Source organism: Narcine bancroftii, chromosome 4, assembly GCF_036971445.1.
Source record: "Narcine bancroftii isolate sNarBan1 chromosome 4, sNarBan1.hap1, whole genome shotgun sequence".
In the NCBI taxonomy this organism is placed as follows: domain Eukaryota; kingdom Metazoa; phylum Chordata; class Chondrichthyes; order Torpediniformes; family Narcinidae; genus Narcine; species Narcine bancroftii.
The window spans coordinates 91,118,338-91,137,924 of NC_091472.1; the positions used below are offsets into that span (position 1 = coordinate 91,118,338).

Sequence of the window (19,587 nt, forward strand, 5' to 3'; positions counted from 1 at the left end):
GAAAGTGGAAAAGTTTTGGGAAGATCTAAATCAGGTATTAAATAAAATCACAAAAAGCTACATACCAAAAAATCCAGAGATCTTTCTTCTAAGTAATATAAGAAGTAAAAAACTTGGACTCGATTTGGATTGAGCACAAAAAAGATTTATTATGATAGCCTTAGCTGTAGCAAAAAAATGTATTATGTCAACCTGGAAATTAGAAGATAGCCTGAGAATACAGCAATGGTACATAGAAATGAATAAGTGTATTCCATTGGAAAAAATATCATATAATTTAAGAAATAACATCACAGTATTCAAACAAATTTGGGAACCATACATGGAACACAACAGAGAAGTCCTACCACGGACCTCCACCACCTAAAATGACAGAAGGAGAAGAAGACGAAATGAACTGACCCAGTATGTAAGAGTGGATGACACAAATTTCTTGTTTATTTTCATTGTGTGATGAGATTGTTTAATGGGTTTAATGTATCATATATGTTGAATGTTGAGTAGGTGGGGGGGGGGTGAGGGAGAGAGGGAAGGGAGGGGGGAAAAGGGGAGAAAATGGTATTGTGTATATTCAAGAGGGAAATGTTTGTGTGTATTTTGGTCAGTATGGTTCATAATGTGAAAAATAAAAAAATTTTAAAAAAACAACCCTCTGGAGTTTCTTCTTGTTCTGAGAGTTGGCATCTCCAAACCAGGCAGTGATGCTCTCCACGGTACACCTGTAGAAGTTTACAAGAGTCTTCAGTGACATTCTGAATCTCATCAGACACCTCACAAAGTATAGCTGCTGGTGAGCCTTCTTTGTGATTGTATCAACATGGAGGCTTCAGCACAGATCCTCGGAGATGCTGACACCCAAGAACTTGAAGTTCTTGACCCTCTCCACTACTGAGCCACTAATGAGGACTGGGTCATTTTCCCCTGATTTCCTCCTGAAATCCACAATCATCTCCTTGGTTTTGCTGTCATTGAGCGCAAGGTCACTGTTACACCATTCAACAAGCTGATCTATCTCCCTCCTGTATGATTCCTCATTGCCATTCTCCTCCCTCACCTCATGGAGCAGCCTGGGGAATATTCTGTCAGGCCACAGGGACTTATCCATCCTAATATATTTTAACTGCTCCAACACCTCCTTTCTCTTAATATCAACATGTTCTAGAACATTAACCCCACACATATTGTCCTCACCATCATCAAAGTCCCTCTCCTTGGTGAATACTGAAGAGAAATATTAATTGAGGACCTCACCCACTACCACAGCCTCCAGGCACATCTTCTCACCTTTATCTCTAATCAGTCCTAAATTCATTCCTTTCATCCTTCTGTTCCTCACTTAAGTTAAGAATGCCTTGTGTATTATCAATTAAGATCTTTTGTAAAACAGATATGTGGTCGACATATGATTTTATTGCCTGATTCTAATTTTGAGGAATATGTACTTTCAATACCACAAAAGGGATATATATCTGATTTGTATTGTATTTTACAAGAAATTGATAGTAAAAAAGATTGGGATAAGGATAAGTTGAAATGGGAAAAAGATTTAGGTTTTATAATAGCTGAAGAAGCTTGGATGGAAATTTGTCAGAATAGTATTAGGAAATTGGTTAATGCTAGATTAGCGATGATTAATTACAATTTTATACATCAGTTATATTTAACACCGGAGAAATTAAAAAAGTTTGGTCTTAGTAAGTCGGATTGCTGTTTTCGTTGTGACCAGACAGCTAATACTTTTTTGCATACTGTTTGGTTTTGTGATCGATTGCAACAGTTTTGGAAGGGTATTCAATCTATATTTAATAGTTTATATAATATTTGTCTTGTATTAGATCCTGGCATATTTTTATTAGGGAATATGCAATCATTAATTGATTTGGGCCTACAAGATTATCAGATTTCTTTTATCTATTTAGCTTTAGCTGTGGCCAAGAAATGTATAGCTCTTACTTGGAAAGATAGAAATATATTAACTTTAGATAGGTGGTATTTGGAGATGAAGTTCTCTTTGACTATGGAAAGGATATCTTTTTAAATTCAGGATAGGATGTCTTTTTATAGGTTGAAGTGGACTCCGTTTGCTAAATATATGCTTTTAAGTTTGATTTAAATACGTTTTTAAGTTTGATATTTTAGTATTGATAAATTTTTTTTCTTCTTTTCTTTTGATGTTAGTATCTTTATTTGTTATGTTTTATCTTTTTTTGTGTAAGGGTTTTTTATATATAATTATTGTTCATTTTATTAATTCTTCACTCTTTCACTCTTTATTTTGGGGGGGTTGGACTAACTTTAAGCTAGGTCATTAATGTTGTGTACTAATTTGTGGGGGGGGGGGTTAGTTTATTTAGTCTGCCGATCTAGTATTGTAATTTTTATTATCTTATGTTTAATCTTTTTACTGTAACTTTCTATTTTATTCATGTTATAAAAATCTTAAATAAAGTTTAAAAAAAAAGTGAAGAATGCCTTGGAGATTTCCTTAACCCTACTCGCCAAGGCCATCTCATGTCCCCTTCTTGCTCTCCTCAGCCTCCCTCCCCTTAAGCTCCTTTCTTGCTACCTGATATCCCTCTATACATCAATAAGATTTAGATCTTTCACATATGAAATTGTGGTTTTTGCTGCTTTCGCCCTCGTTATTGTTCTTGCTGATTTATCTAGTATTGGGCCCAAGCAGAAATTAAAGTCTCCTCCAACCAATATAATTTGTCTTCCCTCTGATGTTTTTGAGAAGATATCTTTCATAAAGGGTCATCATCATAATTTGGGGCATAAATATTCATAAATGTCCATGCTTCTCCATAAATTTTACAATGTGCCATTACATATCTTCCGGCTTGTCAATCAAAATGTCTTCTATTAACACTTGTGTATTTTAATTAATTAGAATCACTACCCTTCTTGCCTTTCAACCCAAGGAAGACAATATTATTTGTCCCACCCATTCCTCTCTTTAATTTATCATGTTCCAATTTGGTAAGATGCGTTTTTGCAAAAAGATTATATCCACTTTTAATTTCTTTAAGTATGTCAAAACCCACTTCCTCTTCACCATCCCATTTATCCCATTAATATTGACTAATATAATGCAATATTTGCACACAAATATTGTATATCTTCCCAATTTTATAGAACACTAACGATTTCCCTTCACATTGTCTATGAAAGTAACATCATGTCTTCTTTTAGCCTTCCTGATTTCTCTCAGGTTATCTCCTTGCATTTTTTCAAGATTTCATCCTGTTTATTTTTCTTGCAGTATGATAACTGGAGACATGATAACTTTTCCGTGCCATGTGTTTTGTCTTATGAGAAGTTCAGGAATCTGAGACCCCTCCCCATGTCTAAGCCTGTGATATGAAGGATGTCCTGGAGGCCAGAGGAAGTAAGTAGGAAGGGGTGTCAGATGGGATGGGAGGTTTGCTTCAATTCCTGAAATGCTAGGGTTTGAGCAATGTTGTGAATGAGGAAACAGGTTTGGTAGGTCTCAAAGGCATGGACTCTGAACACAGTTTTTTTGTAGCGAAGAATTTTATTTACAGAAGGCAAGAGTGGGAAATGGTAACTGATACAGCACACACACACAGTTTACAGCAACCGTGGGAAAGAAATAGTGAACAATTAATAACGAACATGGGGAAAATAGCATGGGAACAAAATACACACACTCACAAACAATGAACTGGTACATACAATGATCAATGAAAAATCACTACGATTCCCCACCACCCCTTGTCAAGGGACACTAATTAAATGCTCCCAACCCTTTCAACAGTTAACATCCTTACAACAGTTTCTCAAGTACCCTTCCACATTTCTAGGCCTGGAGTGAAGGAGGGTGGTCCCAAGCTGGCAAAGAGAGAGAACAAAGAGCACATGTCACCTTTATAGTGCTGGAGGGACAAGCCCACATCATTAACCAGGTGCCAATGGCTTGGTGCCAGGCAGGCTAATCTAATTATGGCAGTCTAATCTAATTATGGCAGCCAATGACCTGAGGTCAAGTAGAGACAGGCCGGAGAGTGCAGTCCAGGTAATTTACATGAGTCCAACAGCAAGATGTGCATTAATGGGTGGGGCGGAACCACACCTTGATTGGCAGGTATGTGTCCTCTGACTAGGTAGGGGGCAGGGCTGTCACATGACAGCCACAATCCTTCCCAATACAAGCACAAAGAGCAGACAGTCCAGCTATCCTGGGCTTTCCCCTACTCACCTCACCCAGAGTGTCCGATGCTGGGCAGGAGACCGGCAGAGAAAGACTGGAACCATACTCACACTTTATGCAAATCAGAACAAGTCTGAGAGAATGGGGGGTTGGGTTTGGAGTGAGTGGTGGAGGCCCATTGATCTAGATTTTGCACTGTATCTCTATATCCACTGATGTAGTTTAAGGAATGTTTCTGTATCCAGTGAGACAGAATAGGCAATGATTCTCAGTGTACTTGGTATCTCTATTTTCAGAGATGCAGAATGTTGTAAAGTGAGCTGTTTTGAAAGTGAGGCTAGTTCCGGAGTAAGGGAGGGGTTTTACTTCCTGTTTTATTTTACTTTTGGTGTGCTTTGTATATAGCTTCAAGACTGAGACTATACCATGTGTTCCGGGGGAAAAAAAGAGGAAGAAAACAAGCCTCTTTTGCTGTCTCAGATAAAGTTGTTCTTTTGAGCTTGAAGTTACCATTAGGCAAGCTAGGCAGCTTGTGGGAAAATAGCATAGATTTGGAAAAAATCTATGTCAAGTCAGACCAAACTTGATGGGTCAAAGAGTCATTTCCATACTTCACCATTCTCGTAGGAAAAAAGGACACTGGAAGGTATAATAGGTGTGTGAAGTGAAATGTTTTAATGTGCTGCCCTGGGCAGAGATATGTAATGAACTGAGTGCCTTTCAGTTCAAAATGATTTTGTGCCAAAATAGTTTCTTTTGCATTTGAGAATTATAATCAAAGATTGATGTATTATTTATTATTGCAGTTTAAAATCAATTTAGCAGTTTCAGGTTTTGTGCTTTTCATTTTTTTCTACAAAACATCTGTTTTTGAAAAGCAAAGTTGGCAATTTTTTGGGGGGAGGGGGTGCAAGTCGTTGGCTTTGCCTAGGGCGCAAAATAGTCTGGCACCGGCCCTGCACACAAGGCATCCTGTGTAGCTCTGTACCCAGTGACACCAATCTGAGGAATAGTCCGTGGTGATGTAAAGTGCAAGAGCACAGCAAGGAATTTGGGAATCGGCTCCTGACTGGACCTGCACCCATGTGCCCAAACATGGGCTCCTCGGCCACTTCCCGAGCTGGGTCTGGTCCTTCAAGGCCGCTTCTGGTCTGAGTGAGCTGACCCCATGTTTTGCGAGTGGAGAAGGACACAGGCGAGCCAATTGTCGGCTGAGGCTGCCGGCGTGTCCCGGGGAGGCAGCTCTACGAGCTTGATCTGAATTGGCTCTATGAAACGAGGTTAGTTCTTCATTAACTCTGTATTCAAATACCTGGAAGACCTTTGATCGAAATTCACACGGGGTTTGTTTCCATGTGGCTATGCGTTCCTCGACAGCAGAGACTATGGGGCTGGGCGCTGGGGAAATGACCACCTTCGATCATCTCTTGGAGGAAGCTGGCGCTTTCGGTCCCTTCCAAAAGAACCGCTTTTTTCTCATATGCATAGCGTCCGCGATGTTCTCCTACCTGTACGTCGGGATAGTCTTTTTGGCCATCACTCCTGAGCACTGGTGCAGGAGCCCCGGGGTGTCGGAGCTGAAGGCTAACTGCGGCTGGACCCAGGGAGAGGAGCGCAACTACACGGTGCCCCCCGCCGCCGACGGCGACCTGGCCCACAGCCGCTGTCTCAGGTTCGACGTGCGGTGGGAATGGAGCGGCTCGGAGCGCTGCAAGAACCCCCTCTCCTTCCCGCCCAACGCCTCGGCCGGGCCACACCTTGCTCCCTGTCAGGACGGCTGGGTTTTCGAAGAGGGTTCGCACCCGAGCATAGTGAGCGAGGTAAGTAAACGAGACGAGACCCGCAAGGGAGCGGTGAGGAGGCAGGGCTGACTGAGAGGGTGTCCCAGCCTCGCACAGGACCCCTGATTAAACGTCAACCAGTCACCAAGTGAGATGATGCACCAAGCGCAGGGGTCCAGGGAGAGGCGTCACCAGACATTTAGTGTAACTTGATGAAGGGCTCAAGCCCGGAACGTGGGGCATGTGTCTTTATCTTTGTCAAGTTTCTCCAGCATTGTTTTCACTTCAACCACGTTGTCTGCAGACTTTCGTGTTTTACTAGTGTTTCTGCTGGATTTAACCTTGTTCCTCATCTGAGTTCCCAGGACATCCCAACCAGATCCAAAACCAGAGAAACGGGGCAGTCAGCGCCTGAGGTGAAAGAAGATTCCTTTATTGTCATGTGCAATAACGGGGCAATATTACACGGAATTTCTTTTTGTCTGCTGTAAAACAGACAGATTAGGCATCCGCAGAACTTGCTTGAGGAGACTCTTACAATTAGAGAAAGAGAACCAAAAGAAAGTCCCTCCAAAGTCACCGAGTGTCCTTGGATTCGCCTCCAGAGCCCCAGCAGCCATATGGAGTCCAGACCAAAACATCAGCAGCCCAAGCTCCAGATCCAAACCTCCCACAGGATCGGGAACCTTCAGCGTCCTTGGCACCCTTTAGTGTTCTGATACCTGGTTATCCCTTTTGCAGTCAGCAATTCAGCTAATGGCCAGAAAGAACAGGAGGTGATATTACACTGGAGAGGAGCAGATTGATGCCTCCACAACAGCTGACATTTCTCTGATTGGATGCCTCAACTCTTTGAACGGTTTCTACATTTGCTGAAGAAAATCAGCAGGTCCCGGGGCATTGGTAGGAAGTAAAGGGTAACCAACATTTCAGTCCTGAGCCCTTGTCAGGAATGTTTCTTGTACTTCTGTGATAACCTGCTGAGTTTCTTCAACACGTTTAGGTTTTGCACTAGATCCCAGTATTTTTTGTGGTTTGGAAGATGCAATATTATTTGGACCCTGTCCTCACAAAAGGGTTTTTGACTTCCTGACTATTCCTGACCTTAACCCAACATTTAAACTAACTGCAGAAGCACTGAGATGGCTGACTTGTGGAGTGTTTCTCCATTCCCACCTCACCCCCACCACCCCATCTTTCTTCATGCCTAAAAACTGGGTTTCTCCTTTATAATGTGCTAAATGTGATCACCCAACAGGGTCACTATGAGAGTACAAATAGGTGCAGGCTAATTAACCCACAAGTTTAGTTATGGCCGATCTGATTGTAACCTGAAATCCAGATTCCTCTCCATCCTATGGTAAACTTTTACCCCCTTTTCTTGCCAAGTATTGACCAAACTTTGCTTTAAAAATATTTAGGTTTTATTTCTACTGTGTTTAGAAAGAGAATACCAAAGACAAAGATTCTCTGCAAAAGAATCATATGTCTGAATCAATGCACAGGTGCATTCTACTCAGGACATGACACAGGTTGTCAGTGGCTGCTCAGGAGCAGGGTGAGAGGGAGAGAGCTCCTGTGTTTGGTGAAACTGACCTGCCCTTTTTATAAGTGTGATCACTGCCACAAAACAGTGGCAATTTTCACAGCATCTGTAGTGCTTGTCTCTTCCTGGCGACCATCTGGCCATGGGAAGTGTGCCTTCAAGGCTGATGCCCTTCCCACACTGCTGACTGATGCATCCTAGTGACTCCTCAACCTTGACGGGGCTGTGAATTGGTGATGAGAGGCCAGGAGAAAGAGATTAGCCCTCATTCCACCAGGATCCTTTGCCCTCCTCGTGGTGGGAGAGATTGGGCAGACCGGCCTCCCTGGAGATGAACATGCCTGCGACCAAGCAGGAGAATCTTCCGGCAAGCCTCCTACACTCACATGCCCATGAACCTCCCCTGTTGTGGAAGAACTCCATGGGCAACTTGAGCCAATGTCGGTCTGTAGTCATTGACATCCCTGTGATTGAGAAGCTGACTGCATCTGAATTCTGTTCCCTTGGTGAACGCTCTGGCTACTCCCATCAGGAATCTTTATATTTGAATACTTTATTTACAGTTTTTCAAATTTGGACACGAGCAGTTTACAACATTGTCATTATCAGTAATTACAGATCTATACCAGTTGCAATTTACCTTTACCCATTCTATACAGGTTTTCCTATGTCTAAGCCTAACATCCCCTCCCTCCCTCCACCCCATTCCCTCAACATCCAACACTTGACACACAACCAATCAAAGAAAAACATTTAAGACATTAAAAATATTTACAACAAAGGAATAAATCATATCAGGGAATTATAGGTCTGACATGGCCCAGTGGCCCAGGATTAGGCTGATTTTTTTTTTTCTTTTTCTTTTTCCCTGATTTTTCCTGGCTAGAATGAGGTGGACTCTTTGTCCCTCCCTCTCTCCCCCCCCTCAGTTGGGGAGGAATTGGAGCAGACCAGGCCATGAGGGAAAATTGTCCTCTTCATAACCGTGCTCCTATGTGGTTCAGGTATGGTTGCCAAGCTTTTTGAAAAGTGCCATACCTTCCCTTTAAGTTATAGGTGATTTTTTTCCAGGGGAACACAGGCTTGCATTTCCTTGCTCCATTGTGCAATACTCAGATTTCCTAAGTCTGACTCCCATCTCTGCCTTGACTTATGGAGACCTCATTTAGATCCTTTTGCTTGGAGAAAAAAATACATTGTTGAAATAAATTTCTGAGTGATCCCCCTTCGAATCATGGTCTCTATGTCACTGCACTTTGATTGGACCTAATTTGTCCTGCAGAAAAGATCTTATCTGAAGGTAGCAGTGGAATGTCTTATTTAATAAATTGTACTTCTGCCTAAGTTATTCAAATGACTTTAGTTGCCCCTGCTCGTAACAGTCCTCTACACCTGATGCTATTTCGACACCAGGTGTCCAGGATCTTGTTACCTACCGTCAAAGGTATTGGTTGATTTGGAGTCAGGGCATTTTTGGGGACAGCCCCAATTTTATTCCTAAATAATGATTAATTTGTTCCAAATGTGAATAATTTGCTTTAATATGGGGCTGTCAGTTTTTCCAGATAACAATTTTGCATCTCCTTTATAAATAAAGTCCTATGCCACCCTCGAGCCCACCAAGTGCAGATCAATTTGTTGCCAAGATGGAAAACCTCCCCCTTCAAAGAGTGAGGAGATGTATCTTGACTGGGCTGCCCAATAATATTTTTTGAAGTCTGGTATTTGCAATCCACCCAGACTGTAATCCCAGGTCAATTTCTCCAGAGACCCTGGCTACCTTCCCATTCTATAGGAATGTTCTTAGTCATGAGAGCAGGGTTTGGAAAAAAAAACCCTGGGCAATGACACGGGCAGTGACAGAAAGAGATAATGAAGTCTTGGCAACATATTCATTTTCACACAGCTGACCATGCCCATCAGCATTATGGGTAGGGACATCCACTTGTTTAGGTCCTCCTCGATTTTTCCCAGCAAGGGGTTATAATTTAACATGTATAAGTTGTTTAGATTATTATCTATTTTGACTCCTAAGTACTTGATCCTATTTTGCAGCCACTTTAAATAACTATTCTTTTGACATGGCTATAGTAGTTTTCCCCCTCCTGGTAAGTGGCATAATTATGCTCTTATCCCAATTGATCTTGTACCTGGAGACCTCCCCATAGTCTTCCAAAGTAGAACATAGTTTGGACAATAAGTTTACTGGGTCTATCAAATATATCAGAACATCACTGGCACATAAGCCGATCTTGTGTATGGCCTACTTTAAACCCCTTGATGTCTGGATCCTGGTGAATGGCCTCAGCCAACAGTTCCATAGCTGGTACAAAGGTAGCTGTAGATAGTGTGCATCCCTGTCTATTTGATCTTGTTAGTAGGAAGGCTGAAGAAATTTGCCCATTAGTCACAACTTTTGCCTTGGGCACATGATATAGCACCCTTATCCAATTAATAAAAATTGGCCCTGACCATATTTGTTACATCACTTTGAATAATCTCTCAAATGTCTTTTCTGCATCGAGAGCCAAAATTGTCATAATGATTGTTGTCAAGAAATATTCTAGGAGTCTATGAGTCTCCATTGCCTGATCTATCGCCTCCAATATAAAGAGGTATCAACATATCTTTGAATTCCTTGTAGAACTCAGGTGGAAACCCATCCTCCTCTGGAGACTTGTTAGTCTGCTGCAAATTCAATGTGCTCACTATTTCTTCTTCCGTGAAGGGACAGTCTAAACCTTCCTGTCCTTCCAGATCTAAATTTGGCAACTCTATCTTAGACAGGAACTCATCAATTTTATCCAACCTCCCTACCAATTCTGATTGATATAAATCTTCATAGAATTTCAGCAAGGTGTCATTAATTTCCTTTGGTTTGTAAGAGATCCTGCCATTCCCAGTCTGCTCTGCTTTCAACTGTCATGAAAGAACCTTGTGGGCTCTTTTCCTTAATTCGTAGTATTTTTGCTTAGACCATAATATGGCCTTTTCCATGCTATATGTTTGAAGCATGTTATATAAAACCCTATACTGATCTTCTGAGCCCAATTTTTGGAAGCCCTTTTCTAAACAAGCAATCTCTTCTTCTAATTTGCCCACCTCCCTCTCATATTCTTTCTTTACTGTTTTAGTGTATCCGATTATTTGACACCTCAAATATGCTTTGAGGATGACCCACAAAAGGAATTTATCTGGAGTAGAGGTACAGGCCTCACAAAACATGTCTATCTGCATTCTTATGAAGCTACAAAACTCAAGCTTCTTTAATGGCAATACATTAAGATGCCAACTGTATACCATCTCCTGCTATCCGGCATCTCAATCTTAACTACTAGGGGCAAATGATCTGAGAGATGTCTCATCATGTACTCAGCCTCCATGATGCTACCCTCTATATGGGCTGAAGCCAAGAAAAAATCTATTCTAGAGTAGGAGTCATGCTGCCTTGAGCAGAAGGAATAGTCTCTCTCCCTTGGATGGTTCCACCTCCATATGTCTATCAAATTCAGCTCCTTCATATCATCAATGGTGGCATGTACTGCTCTTGTTTTCGCTATTTTATTTGTTGACTTTTCCAAAACAGGGTCCAGACAAAAATTAAAATCTCTCCCCATTAGAACATTCTCTTTTCCTTCCACCAATCTTAAGAAAATGCCCTGTATAAATTTTTTATCGTCTATATTAGGGGCATATAAATTCATTAGCATCCAGGATTCTGAGTATACCATTATAAATCTACCTGCTTTGTCTGTAGTCACACCCTGCACTCTCACCGGAACACTTTTCCTGATCAGTATTGCCACCCCCTTGCCTTCAAACCAAATGAGGAGGCTAATACCTGGCCCACTCATTTTCTTTTTAATTTATGGTGCTCTTGCTCCATTAAATGGGTTTCTTGGAGGAAGGCCAGGTCCACTCCCATTTTATTAATGTGTGCCAAGACTCTTTTTCTCTTGATTGTTCTGTTCAGACCATTGACATTGACATTTACAAATTTTATGCTTTAACCATTGCCGCAGGAGTTATCATAGTTATATTTCTTTTGTACCTCTACTGCCCTGAGTCCCCTCCTCATCCAGGCCTTCACCTGTGACTGTCTGAGCCATGCCAGATCCTGAGGAAAAAAGACAAAAACTAAAATAGCTAACCAAAGGAAGATAAAAAAGGAAAACACAAACACAAACTGAGGTAACACATTTAGTTAGTCCCAAACAATTTTCCCATCATGGTCTTTGCCCCGTATTGCACATCTCCTCCCTCCCTTGGTGACTACATCCTTTAGATCATCACCATTCCCCCCCCCCCCACTGCTATAACAGGTTGTGTGCCTCGTACCCATCTTCTCCTCCATCCTCTTCCATAGATTACCAGGAAAATTACACTTAAAACTTCATTTCTATTCATTATGGACACAATATTTCCATCTTTTTATGCCAGAATACTTTACAATACTCAATAAAATATGCATCAATATAGGTTAGTCCCCATCTTGGCTTTAATTCTTGTTTTTAACCCCCTAGTATAAGTAAATCTTAGTCAAATTGCTGTTCCCTCTCCAGGTCAGTAATAAACTTCCCTCCACCTCCCCCGCCCACCCCCCCACCGCCCCCACCACACCATCTGGTTACACCACTTTCAGAGTGGCTGGTGTCTCAACACACAGTTGTACCCTTTCTGCTTTATCAACCTTTTGATTGGCTCAAACACTTTCCTGTCCTTCAAAAGTGCAGCACTAATATCAGGGTAAAAGAAAATCTTGTTCCCCTCTATTTCCATGGAACATTCTCTCTTTTTTGCACCAGTTGCCACTGGCACCAATATTTTTTTCCCTGTCTTGGTAACGTATTAGTTTCACCAGGACAGAACGTGGTTTCTGCCCACGTCCCGGTTTCAGGAAGAGGGATCTATGTGCCCTGTCTAATTCTACCCTTTCCCCTAATTTGCTTTTGCCAGCACCTCAGGTGCTTTGGAAAAAGCTCACAGGGTTCGGTCCTTTGGTCCCCTCTTTTAGTCCCAATATTTTAAAAATATTTCTCCTATTATAATTTTCGAGGGCATCTAACTTCCCCCATATACGGTCCCTCTCCTTTATCAATGTGTTTAATTTATTCCCCATACTATGTATGGTATCTTTGCTTGTCCCCATTATTTTTCCTACCTCTGACATCCTTCCCATCAGTCCTGAGAAGGTACCCTGAATTTTTCTCAGTTTATTTTCTTATGATCCTGTGAGTTCTGGGATTCTACCTCCTCCTACCACCCCACATCATGTGACCACCCCCAGGAATCTTTCCTGATATACCATTCCCACCTGGCTGTTGGGGACAGCTGTTATCCTCATTTGTTCTGTATTCCCCTCTGCCTTTCCTGCCCAAGGCCCTGCCCAAATATGCAGAATGACCATAAAGGAGAGTGGCAGGATTAGCTATTGGAGGGAGCTGTGGAGGTGGGTATAGTGGGATGTCTTGGGAGACATTTGGACAGGTACTTGAATGGTTGCAGAGGGGTTAGTGGGGGGGTTGGAGGAATGTGATGGATGGATTATTTCAGCTGAGACAGGTTGGGCCGAGGGGTCTGTCCCTGTGCTCTGTGGGTCTTGATGTTGAGGGGAGGTCAAGGCTAAAGAGTGCAGTTAGTGACACCTGTAGGAAGCCCACATTACTGGCAAAGCCCAATACCTGGTGGCATTTGTTCCTCACAGGGATCAAGGCTACAGTTACCTGGATGGCCTTATGATGATGTTTCTAATGGTAGATTTATTCCTGTGGTGTCACCACTGAGGCACTGATGTGTCGGCTTCTAAGGTCTGCAGGGATGTAAGAATTGTAAGGGTGTTTAAATGGCAATTAGACAGGAAAGCCTGACATGGACACATCAGCAGTTATGAGATGGATCAGGCCCAAAAGGGTTGTTTCTGTGCTATGTGATTGCGTGATTCTCCAGCCTCTTTGTCAGCACACAGTGCCTGGATAATTTCTCAGCCACAGTGGTGAGTAAGAAGCTGAGGAGAACTGCCACAGACCTTTGGAAGCTAATTGGAGAGGTTTTTTGGCATGAATGCCGAGAGACCACGTGACCTTGAGCTCTATGAATGGGATGGTCCAGGCCTGAGGGTGTGGCCAGTTGTTTCTGTAGTTGGCTTCTTTACACAGCCTGTAGCCAGTGTGGCAGCATGTGATTAGAGCAGCCAGGAGCAAGCCCTTTTCTGATGGGTGTGGGCTTATCTGTTCCCCAAGGTTCTTGACCTCAGTAACCAACCTCAGTGATGGCTGTGACGATGGAGGATTGCTTCTGGTGTCACTATTTAGGCACCCATGGAAGGAGAATGTCAACTTCTAGCTCTTCTTTGCTCGAGCACACTCTGTTGGCATTGGAGGGTGGGGACGTACCCAGTAGTGAGACCTGAGGTTGTCCTGCAAGGTCTCTCATTTTCAGCTGCACCCCTCTAAATTGACTCAAATGCAATGTTGGAATGTTATGTGAAGGTGATAGCTTGCACCCAAGAACTCCAGTTCATGGTGCTACAGAAGCAAATGCACCAGTTAACATCAGTTGTTGTCCACCTATGATGTGCCTTGACCAATTTCCCATTGGGTGTGATTTCAGCCCAATCAGATCATGATCCCAGGTAAAGTTGCTTTTTTATGTAACTTGCACAGAAAGGAAGGGTATTAATTGATCCAATTTTTGTGCATTAATGTTTTACTTTACTCAAAAAAAAACCTGATGGACTTTATCCTCAACATGACTTTTGATCAAGATATCACATTCTCGTCACTTTCAAAATTTAATTTATCACTTTCTTCTTGGAATTTTCTTAACTTTATGTGTTCTCGCTGACTAGTGCACCAACTTTCTAATTACTTTTTCCTCAACTTTAAACTTTCTGCCCTCTATCAATTCCATTTTTAACAGAGCTGGTGGCAGTAAAAAAGAGTTGCATCATGAGCCACGGGATCCACTGACCGTATTCTGCCTGGAGGTTGGTGACTAGAGGCCTTCTGCATGGATCTGTTCTAAGACCCCAGCTCTTTGTGAGATTTATAAATGACTTGGATGAAAAAGTGGAGGGGTGGGTCAATAAATTTGCAGATGGTATAGGGTTGGAGGATAGTTGTCGTAGGTTACAACAGGATATAAACTGGATGCAGAGTTGGGTGGAGAAGTGGAAGATGGAGTGCAATCTGGATAAGTGAGAAGTGATGCACTTTGGAATGTTGAAATTGATAGTGGAGTACATGGTTAATGGCAAGAAGGTAGGTGGAGGAGCAGGTGGTGCTGATGAAGCAGGGAGGCTGCAGAAGGACTTAAGCAGATTAGGAGAATGGGCAGAGAAGTGGTAAATGAAATACAATGCTGGAAGGTGTACAGTCATGCAATTTGCAAGAAAAAATAAGATGGCAGATTATTTTTTAGATAGGGAACAAATTAAAAATTCCTAGATACAAAATGATCTGCGAGTCCTTGTACAGGATACCCTAAAGGTTGAGTCGGTGGTGAAGAAGGTAAATGCAACACTGACATTCATTTCAAAGGGAATAGACTATGAGCAGGGATGTGATTTTGAGACTTTATAAGGCAGTGATAAGACCTCACGGATTATTGTGAGCAGTTTTAGGCTCCTCATTTAAGAAAGGATGTGCTGACATTGGGGAGGGTTCAGAGGTTCACAAGGATGATTCCAGGAATGAAAGGATTATCATATGAGGATATAATGCACAGTGATATATTATGTTGACTTGTTTGACATGCAAGTAGAATGGGTGGTTAAGAAGGTATTTGGTGTACTGACCCCTGTGTCGAGGGATAGTCAAGAGATCGAGTTCAAGAACTCTCTAAAACTCTGAGTAGACTACACTTGGAGTACTGTATTGAATTTAGTCCTGGTCACCTCATTACAAGAAGGATGTAAATGCTTTGGAGGAGGGGTAGAAGCGATTTACCAGGTGTAGAGTGATTTGAAAGAACCAAAAATGTTGATACAAACCAAGGCTTGTATTAACTAAAAGACTGGAGCATATCACAAGTAGGTGGACCAGTCCAGAATGACCTGGTCTGGCTAGGAGCAATCCTTTAAGACCTGCCAGTAGGCGTGGCTATCCTCTCAGCCAATCACAGTCATCCTATACTAACATCTGTACATATACACATTGGTGATAGAATCTGTACTATCACACCAGGATGTTGACTGGACTGACGAACATGTCTTATGAAACAAGGTTGACTGTGCTAGGTCTTTTCCTCTTGAAGCGACAAAGGATGAGAGGTGATTTAAAAGAGGTATATAAAATTATGAGGAGCATAGATAGGGTAGACAGCCAGCACCTTTTTCCCAGGGTGACAATAGCAGTAAGTTGGAAATCTGAAAGAGAAGCAAAAAGAGCTCATGTCACTGATAACTGATGAAGGTTTTTGAACTGAAACGTTGACCCTCTTTCCTTTTCTAAGATGCTATCTGACTTTCTGAGTGTTTCCAGCTTTTTCTGCTTCTATTTGATCACCAGTGACTCTCTACTGACTTTCCCCTTACTTTGATCTTCTATTGGTGAAGGGTTACCAAACCATTTGCCTAATTGCAGAAGTTTGGAACTAATTAAGTCGACACAAATTGATCTTCAACACCCTTTGCATTCTATGTCCAATTTCATCCACTTCATCTATGATGGGCTCAGAAACAGGCCCTTCAGCCCATTGAGTCCATGCTAACCATCAAACACTACCCTACCCTAATCCATTTTATTCTCTCCATATCCACAATTTCCCTCAGTTAAAACTACTCATCTACACACTAGGCACAACTTATAGAGGCCACCAATGTTTTGGGACTGGGCCCTTCGTCAGGTCAATATGTGTGTATCTTGTATACTTATGGATGCTGCTGAGTTTCTCCAGCACGTTTGTGTATTGCACTCAGTGTCTGTAGACTTTCTTGTTTAACTGTTCTAATGACTGAAGTAGTTATGGCTGTGTCTGTTTTTCTTTAAACGCTAACCAATAGCACTTTAAAAATTTCTGCTCAATAATCCAAACATCTGAATTTGTGGAACCTTACCCCTGTCTGCCTCTTCCCAGTATCCACTGTAACTTTTCTCTTGACAAATCTTTTTAATTCATGTTTTTCTCTTGTGTTTGTAGCAGTTTTTTTTCCTTTTATACTCTTTCTTTTCTTTCTTTGGCTTGGCTTCGCGGACGAAGATTTATGGAGGGGTAATGTTCACGTCAGCTGCAGGCTCGTTTGTGGTTGACAAGTCTGATGCGGGACAGACAGACACGGTTGCAGCGGTTGCAAGGGAAAATTGGTTGGTTGGGGTTGGGTGTGGGGTGTTTTCCTCCTTTGTCTTTTGACAGTGAGGTGGGCTCTGTGGTCTTCTTCAAAGGAGGTTGCTGCCCGCCGAACTGTGAGGCGCCAAGATGCACGGTTTGAGGCGATATCAGCCCACTGGCCTTTTATACTATAGTTGTAGAATCATGCAGGACCGAAAGAAGCCAGCCCTCTGAGTCTATTCTGACCATCCCTCACTCATTTATATTAATTCTGCACTAATTCCATTTTTATTCTCCTCATGATCTCATCAATTCCCCCACATTTTGCCACTCATTGACACTCTCAGGGCAATTCACAATAAGTATCAGCTTTTCTCCAGCTTGAGTTACCCTAAAATAAGTAGGTCAGCAAATTAACAACTCAGAATTGTTGCCTTATGATTTTTACTGGTGGCATCCACAGGGGGTCAAATTTTCTCTCTTCATGATTTAAAGTCAGAATGTTTCCATCAAAACTGTGCTAATTAAAGAATGCTCCATAAGAATTGGGAGGTCCTTATCTTGATGCAATTGAGCCATGGAAGGACACACTAGGTGCCTCACATTTCCTCACACACAAACTGTGATTCCCACTTGGCAGAAGACAAATCTGGTCATGCAGCGAACACAGATTCAAGCAGTTAAGAGAATGTGAATGGACAGTGATATATTATGTTGACTTGTTTGTCCATCTCCATCAACTGTACAGTTTGGACTTGTGTGTGCCGATGCCTGGAAGGTGGATATGGCGCAAGCTTGTCTAAATGTGGGATTTATGTTTGGAACAGCAATCCTGGGTTATGGGGCAGACATGTAAGTATCAATCACATCCACATTACATGGAAAGTAATATTCAACAATGTTTGCCTATTTCAAATCTGAATGTTTTCCTCTGTTTTGTTTTGTAGATATGGTAGGAAATTCTGCTTCTTAGTTTCCAATTTTGTGACCACAGTGTTAGGGATTGCGGTGGCATTAGCTCCAAATTACATCTGCTTCATCGTTTTCCGCACTCTGCAAGGATTATTCAGCAAGGGTGGTTGGATAGCTGCCTATATCCTAAGTAAGCTTCTATTCTCCCTCATATATGAAGCAAGGTGATTATTTCTTCAGTCCTGGAATTTTGTATTTCCCAAGATTTAATCAGATGATACCTGATAACTACGTGGGACCATGTAGTTACTAATACCCTAAGTTTCAGGAATTCCTTGCAAAACCTCCCTGCCTTTTAACTTCTGTGCTTCATTAAAATGAGCATGTCCAAGTGTGTCCATATATGGGTTAGAGTCCTTTTAGATTGATGAATTTGGTATTTTAAAGGCACTGGATATTGCTCTTCAGATGTTTGGAAGTATGCTATTATTAAATACCATTTAAATTAGTTATTTCAGGATACAACAGGTTGTTGCAAAGTTTTGGATGCCCTCATGAAAAACAAACAGAAAAGCTGATCCTTTTTTATTTAAATTTATCATTGGTCTCATCATAATAGTTATTTGTAGACTTTGTTTTTATAAGGTTGTAGACAAGCTTTAAAAAACACACCAAGATGCTAGAGGACCTCAATTGGTCTTTTCAGGGTATATAGGAGACAATTATATATTGCCAATGCTTTGGGCCTTAGCCCTCAAGGAATAAGCCAGAAGCAGGAAATCTCAGAAAGTCTCAGAATTCAAACACTGGGGGAGGAATCTAGACCAACAAAAGGTGATAATTGGATATGATGAGGGAAGAGGTAAGAATTTATCATGTTTGCATGAGAGGAGAAGGAATGGAGAGACACAGATAGGGAAAGGCGATGGATGAGGTGTTGTTCCTCCATTTCACGGTCTCAATCTGGCAGAGCATGAGACCATGGACAGGCATGTCAGCAAGCGAATGGATCTACCAGGACAATTGGGTTCTCCACCCCATATGAACCTCCCCTTAACCCCTGCCTGATCTTCACCATGTTGTCCAAACTTCCACTCTCAGAGACTGATTGCTCTGTCCTCACCTTCTTTCCCCTTCACCTACACCTAAACGAGTTCTACACCAGCTTATCAGAGATGTCCTCCTCCTTCAAACAATGTGGCTTTCCCTCCAGTATCATCAACTTGGTCCTCATCTGCATATCCTCCATTACCTGCACATCTGCCCTGTCCCCTCCACCCCCATGTGCAACAAGGAGAGGATTCCTCATCCTCACCTTCCACCCCAGCAACTTCCACAGCCTGCACATCCTCCTCCACTATTTCTGTCATCTACTACCCATCACTAGACACATATTCCCCTCTCCTCCCCTCTCTGCCACCTTCAGTGACCATTCTCTCTGTGACTCCTTTGTCCACTTCTCCCTCCTTTCTAATCGTCCCCTTTGGACCTACCCCTGTGATGCTCAACTTGTGCCCACACCTCCTCCCTCAACACCATTCGGGGCCCTAAATGGTCTTTCTAAGTGAAACAACATTTCACTTGTGAATCTGCAGGGGTCATCTACTGTATCCGGTCCTCCCGCTGTAGTCTTCTTTACTTCGGAGAGACTGGTCACAGACTGGGAGATCACTTCATTGAGCACTTTCCTTTGTCCGCCACAATAGTGTGGATCTCGCAGTGGCCACCCATTTAAATTCTCCATCCCATTCCCTTGCTGACATGCCTGTCCATGGTCTCATGCACTGCCAGATTGAGACCATAAATTGGAGGAACAACACCTCATCCATCGCCTTTCCCTATCTGTGTCTCTCCATTCCTTCTACTCTCACGCAAACATGATAAATTCTTACCTCTTCCCTTATTAG

General features: G+C 42.2%; 1 protein-coding gene across 1 annotated transcript in view; it reads left to right on the plus strand.

Annotated features, from left to right (window-relative positions):
- The first annotated feature begins 5,498 nt into the window (after window positions 1–5,498).
- LOC138760819 (solute carrier family 22 member 2-like) overlaps window positions 5,499–19,587 on the plus strand; it is a 54,876-nt gene continuing 40,787 nt past the window's right edge. The window contains exons 1-3 of the mRNA XM_069931985.1: window positions 5,499–5,994; window positions 17,517–17,620; window positions 17,716–17,870. Of these exons, the coding sequence (XP_069788086.1) occupies window positions 5,536–5,994; window positions 17,517–17,620; window positions 17,716–17,870 (718 nt within the window). The 5' untranslated portion in view covers window positions 5,499–5,535. The remainder of the gene's footprint in view (window positions 5,995–17,516; window positions 17,621–17,715; window positions 17,871–19,587) is intronic.